At 36.6% G+C, this 6,796-nt stretch overlaps 1 protein-coding gene across 1 annotated transcript; it reads right to left on the bottom strand.

The window, feature by feature from the left end:
* Window positions 1-1,731: 1,731 nt before the first annotated feature.
* LOC143583663 (uncharacterized) lies at window positions 1,732-6,369 on the bottom strand. Its single transcript, XM_077065907.1, has 5 exons — window positions 6,010-6,369; window positions 4,668-4,704; window positions 4,325-4,561; window positions 4,191-4,238; window positions 1,732-2,321 (listed from the first exon to the last, which is right to left on the bottom strand). Exons 1-5 carry the CDS (start codon window positions 6,309-6,311, stop codon window positions 1,845-1,847), a joined length of 1,101 nt encoding a protein of 366 aa, XP_076922022.1. The 5' UTR covers window positions 6,312-6,369; the 3' UTR covers window positions 1,732-1,844.
* Window positions 6,370-6,796: the final 427 nt, after the last annotated feature.

Below are 6,796 nucleotides of genomic sequence, written 5' to 3'. Positions count from 1 at the left end.
AAAAGGGACGTCTGCGCAATGACCAACTGCTCCAGCAGGACCCACCATGCTCAAAGAACCTTACGCGCAGTACGCTAGTTGTACCCGCAGGGAGCCTCCCAATGAAGTACCCCGCCTGTTCCCGCAGCTGCGGATACAAGCCATCAGGGAAGGCTACCCGCACTAACAGCAGGGCTACACGCACAAGGCATTAGCTACTTCAGTAGTCACATGAAGGAATGAGCAAGGCGGGAATACTCCCGCCTAAATGAGCCAGTCCGTATGCTTCTGGAAGGTCTTTCGTACTATACCTACTAAGGTATGGGCGGAACAGACAATTTGACCAGAGCAGCCCATGAACCAATCACAGGGTGACAGCTCACCGACAACAATACGAGGAGGAGCACCCTCTAGTACTGTTTGTCACTATTAGCCGCTGCCTACTCACCAACCCTTACGATGGGACGTGCACAGCCTACAGTTGGTGGAACAGTGCGTAGCCGGCAGTAAAGGAACAGTATACAGCCGACCTTTACTGTTGGCCGTAGCCTACCCACCAACCAGCATGGCCTGTGCGTAGTCCACTGTTGGTAGAACAGGAATACTATTCAGCCGGCTGTACCTTCTAGGAAACCTACCTTCGGCTATAAATACTCCAACACCTTGGAATGGTAAGGACATCATCTGATATCTCAATCTTATCTAGCAATCTCTTAATATACACTTATATTCAGAGCAATCTAGTCTGATTCTCACGCCGGAGGGTGGTCACAAGGAGGAACCCCCCCCCCTTCTCAGTGACGAGCTTACGGTGTCTGTTTTGCAGGTTCCCTGAAGAACAACCTTCTCTGCTAGACCTCATCCTCGTGGGAAACATTACTTAACCCCCAGATTATCTGTAATCTGCCCAGGGTTCACTTAGTGTTTCTTCAATCAAGTATCTTTGAAAAGTTGATTAGAGAAATTAATCTCAAATTGATGTGTTAGCGGGTTGAAAACATGAGGATTTAAATCATGCATGTTTATTAATGTGTTAAAGACCGGATCGGACCGACCTAACTTATATAGAAGTAAAAGACAATACCTGACGGGTAATTACCGAAAAATACCCGATGGGTAATGGGCCGAGTATGAGACAATTTTACAAACAGGTATGGGCATGGTATTACCAATACCCTGCCCATTACCATCCCTAATTACACCCATACCGCCATACGTGAATACGTGATGTGTTATGCGAAAACGTTGTGTGAACTACGAAACGTCTTCTACATAGAGTTCAATTGCATGGACTTTTAAGCTAGGTTTTGGGCCTGATATATGAGAAATCGTAAGCACATTCATGGTCTAAACCAGTTTGACTCAAACCGGTTTGGTTTAGAAACCGGTTTAAGAGCAAGAAAGGTCAAACTGGTCCAACTCTATTCGGTTCGGTTTAGAACCAGTTTATGTTTTTAACCGGTTTTTCCTCAAACCAGTTTGGTAGTTCAAAAGAAGAACCGGTCCCAAAACCGGCAGGCTGGGTTAGTTTGGGTGAGAGTGGTTTTCTTGTCAAACCGGTCCCAAAACCGGCAGGCTGGTTTTTTTGTTTTGTTTTTTTGTTTTGTTTTTTTTTTTTGTCAATTTAGCATTGCATTTCCCTTGAAAGTTAATGTTACTTCAAGCATCCAAATAATAATAGGCTTGAACCAGTAATCCAAATTATACCATCACAGCCTTCTCATTTCATGTAACATTGAATGTAATAGATAATAATAATAATAATAATAATAATAATAATAATAATAACATAACCCAAACAACACCAGACATGCATAAATTTTACATCTTTTCAATTCAAATAACACCATAAACCAAAACAACAACTACCCGTTTCGCAGTCTATCCATCCGATCAACGCTCTTTCTACCTCGTTCAAACTGTTGAAGGTCAACGCTTTTCCTCGACTTCTCAATCACATTCACGTCCACGCTTCTCCTTGACCTCTCCATTTGGTCAAACGACATCCTCATCTTCTCAATCTTTTCAACCTTCGTCTTCTCCATACTTTTCCTCGGTTTCTCTCGTTTATCAGTGCTTTTTCGTGACGCTTCAAACACATCTGTACTCCTTCGTGGCTGGTCAAAGTGGAGGTCAACGCTCCACCTTGAACTGCTACTGTGCCTGTCTGATGGTGATTTCTCGACCGTTAATATAAACTTCTTTAAATGCCGAATGTATTCGGGATAAAGCTCCAAATCACAGTGGTTTCCGCCTTTAATCCAAAGTGGTTCGTATTTTTCTTTGCAAAGTTCCCATAATTGCTTTCCGTGACTGAAATCAACCACATCATCTGCAGTGCCCTGCAAAATAATAAGTTTTCACATATTTTTCAGTTACAAATTATAATCTACCAGGCTATATTAGGGGTGTGGTTTGGTGCGGTTTTTGGTTAAACCGAACCGAACTAAAACTTCGGTTTTGGAGCATTTGAAACCGTTCGGTTTCAGTTTTCATTTTGGTTTTTCGGTTTTTACCATTTGATCTTGAAAATTTTAGGTCAAAAGAAAGTTTTCAAAAAATAATTAATTTAGGTATAAATAATTTTGTTAATTGTAAAATAATAGACTATTAAACATTTTACCAAAAATATTTTAGTTACATGTTTATTAAATTCTTCTAAATTACTTAATATAAAATATAAAATAACAAAAATTTAGGAATTCAGTTCGGTTTTTTCGGTTTTTATTATATGCAAAACCAAAACCGAACCATTAGTTCGGATTTTACAAAAACATAAAACCAAACCATCGGTTATTGTTTCGGTTCGATTTTTTGGGTTCCGGATTGGTTTTTTCGGTTTCTTGCACACCCCTAGGTTATATGATTAAGCTTATTCAAGAATCAAGATTCAAACTTTGCATAAATCAACTTTTTTTTTCTTATAATTTGCGGGTCCCATATTTCGCCTCGACTTATGTAAATGGGACCCGCAATCCATGATCACATCTATGTATCTAGCTTCTAATATAATTTGAATGTAGTCATTTAGCAAAAGTGAAAGTCTATATGGTCTTCTTTAATTTTACCCTTTAAAGATTTATACACATCAGCATTGTTTGCACACTTGGGAGCCACCTAAGCAATCTTTAAATTAAAATTTTGGGTAAAAGTACTTTTTTTTTATTATAAAATAGTTAAAGCCTTAAAGTTTAGATCTTGCAGGAAAAAAAGTTTACAAACTTATTTGAACAAAAAGTAAGAGTCCAATAATTTTCTTTTAGTTATAAAAGAAAAAAGTAAAACAGCCTATTAAACTGCATTATTCAAATAATAGTTTCATAATTATGTTTAACAGAACATAATTAGCAGTGTTGCAAAAATCCTGACTAGTCACCGATTAATCGCTAGTCCCCCACTTCAATTATTAATTTTGGGCTAGTCAGCCAGTTAATCGGTCAATGGTCAAATCCGGCCAAAATCGGCGGTTTCCGGCGAGATTCTGATTAAAATCGGCGGTTCCGCGCGAGATTCTAGCAAAAAGCAGTGGTTTCAAGCGAGATTCCAACCAAAATATGTTTGTGTATGTATAAAACTGAAAATTACATATAAAAATGTGTGCGTGTATATATAAATCTGAAAATTACACATTAAAGTCCGATCTGATTAATCCCGATTATCCCGATTAATCGCTGGTCCCCAACCCACCGCCTGACTAGTGTATTTTACAACACTGATAATTAGTAATAAAAGTCAGAAAACGGAAAAAAAATAATATTAGCGGGCTAACCATTTTTGTTTTTTTTTTTAATGGCGGCTGGCGGCATTTCATTAAAACAACAAAAACGAACTAGCAAGGAGCTAGAACGAAACATGACAAATTAACGGGTTAACCTAACCCGACTTAACACTTATTTGTTTGACTCAAACTCAAGTTAACCAACCCATCACTTAACCTACCTGCTTTTAACACTTATGCTAGACAGCACATAGAATCTTTATAAATTTTCATAATGATTATTAGCTGAGACATTAAATCAGGCCATAACATAATAACCAAAACATAGGGCCATCAACTCAAAAAAACAAATAATGACACTCAGATGGTGCTAATATTATATAAAGCATCAAACAGTATAAACAATTTCATATGGGTCCAGTTTGTTGACTCTAAAATATTTCATTACTAAACTTTCTTTTAACAGATTTATAGAAATAATTTGCAGACTTACATGAATTATAAGCACCGGACAGTCGACGAGCGGGATCTTGTCAATGTTCTGCAAACCAATTAAATTTTTTTTTTTAAATTTTAAAAAAATTAATAATGATTATAAAAGAGGAAAATTTTTAATATATTCGGTACCTTATAAATGTCGAACCAATATGTGCGTTTAACCGGATACATGACTCTTAGTCCAGATAATATGGGACTATGAAGCACGACAGCTCTTAAACGAGGAAGACGAACTGCTAAATCTAAAGTGGGACCGCTTCCAACGGATTGACCGTACAAAACAATATCTTCTTGTTTAGTTCCATAACTTTCTTCAAGACATTTATAAACAGCTTCAATATCTGCATATGTATTATTCTCACTTGGCTGCATAAAATGAATATTATGAACTAAGTACCAGATAATCAGTTGATTAAAGCTAGGGTTAAATTGGTAATTTCACATTTAGCTAAAATTTTATAAAATGGCTCACCTTTCCTGTAGATTGTCCATAGCCAGAGTAGTCATACCTGCACATGATTAAATATTTTAACAAAGCATATTATTAAATTTATACAAATTAATTGAAATTCATCTACTGTATATTAATACAGTACAGATTCGAAAAACATATCGGGGAGAGTTCCAACGTAAACCACATTTAACTTAAAAATCTCGTTCAAACCACATTTAAAACACTAATTTCGTAATTTTTTTTTATTTTTTCATTCTTTTTATATGTTATAAATCTTTGTCAAAACCAAAAAGAAATTAAAAAAAATATATGTAGCTTGCGAAAGCACATATATGATCTTGTAAAGTTACATATATGTATATATAGATTACAAGTTACATATATGTGCTTCCGCCAGCTACGTATATTTTTTTAATTTCTTTTTGGTTTTGACAAAGATTTATAACATATAAAAAGAATGAAAAAATAAAAAAAAATTACGAAATTAGTGTTTAAAAGTGGATTTCACGATCAAATTAACCATTAACCAAACCCTCGAAGACCCAAATCGAATCGAAACCAAACCAGTTTGAAACCGATTATGTCGAAACCAGTTTAGAACCGATTGAAACCGTAGGTTCGGAACCGGTTTGTAATTTTCTCCACAAAATCCAATTAACCGTACCGAAACCTGTCAAACCCGAACTGAAACCGATCGAAACCTGGTCTAGAAAACCGGTTTCAACCAGAACCAAAATCAATCATAAACCGGTTTTGACTTTCGTTGACCAAACCGAACCGGTTTGAAACCGTTATGTAGAAACCGGTTTCGAACCGACTGAAACCGTAGGTTCGGAACCGGTTTGTAATTTTCTCCACCAAAACTGGTTAACCATACCGAAACCGATCAAACCCGAACTGAAACCAATCATAACCTGGTCAAAAACCGGTTTCAACCCAAACCGAAACCGATCATAAACCAGTTTTCACTTTAGTTGACTAAACCGAACCGGTTTGAAATCGTTTATGTAGAAACCGGTTTTTAATTTTCTCCAAAACCAGTTAACCGAACCGAAACTGACCAAAAACCGGTCAAAACCTGAACCGAAACCAATCAAAACCCAAACTTAAACCGATCGTAACTTGGTCAAGTAACCAGCCGAAACCAATCAAAACCTGGTCAAGAAACCGGTATAGCGGTATTAACCCGAACTGAAACAGATCATCAACCGGTTTCGACTTTTATTCACCAAAGTTTTAAACCAGTTTGTGCTTGTGCACCTCTAATTACAATTAACTAATCATAACCACCAAAATTGCAGGCTTCAAGATTAACCAATTACCAATCAAAGTAATCATATAATAATAATAACAATCATACCCCATGAGATTAACTCTTAACCGAATACTAAGCTGAATAAACAACTCATACATCTGCCCCAAATCCGCCGCGTTACCATGCGAATACAACACGGTGGTTGTAGCCATCGGATGCCTCACGTACACCGCCACTATCTCCGAGCCTCTGCGAGTATTAAGCTTCAGTATCTCAACGTTCTCACGGTGAGGAAACGGCGTCAGAACCAACAGACCCGTCAAGTCGTCTTTCATCAGCTTGTATGATGCTGGGTTTGGCGGGAAGAAGGCGAATTTTGCTGCCATTGATGACGTCATCCCACCCATGTTATTATTATTATTGTTATTGTTGTTATTTGTGTTGTGTGTTTCAGAGTGATGGTGATGGAATGTAATACCCAGAAAACATGGGAGAAAGAAGAGGAGATTAGTATTAAAATAATAATAATAATTTAATAAATTTAATAATAATAATATTATTATTATTATTATTATTATTTAGTGAAGAGGAAGAAGAAGAAGGTGTTGTGTTGGGATGGGAGATATGGTTATAAAAGGAGGTGTGTGGGGCCCATACGCATGGATCATGATATATGCTGCTTTTTTAAAAAAATTAATTATTTATATAAAAAAAAATAATAATAATAATTATAATAAAAAGAATTATTTATTTCTAATTTTGAATCTACTCTCCCTCCCTCACTACTCACCTTTTACTCTTACATCCAATTCAATGTTTTTTTTATAAAATTAGTGTTTTATCCTGTGGGGGTGGGGTATTGTGTTGTGGTAACCAGTAGGTTGGTAAAATT

The sequence above is a fragment of the Bidens hawaiensis genome, unplaced genomic scaffold (assembly GCF_021521415.1).
Source record: "Bidens hawaiensis isolate Kalapana, Puna unplaced genomic scaffold, B.hawaiensis_p1.1 tig00032489_1, whole genome shotgun sequence".
NCBI lineage: Eukaryota > Viridiplantae > Streptophyta > Magnoliopsida > Asterales > Asteraceae > Bidens > Bidens hawaiensis.
This window is presented reverse-complemented; position numbering and strand designations above follow the sequence as displayed.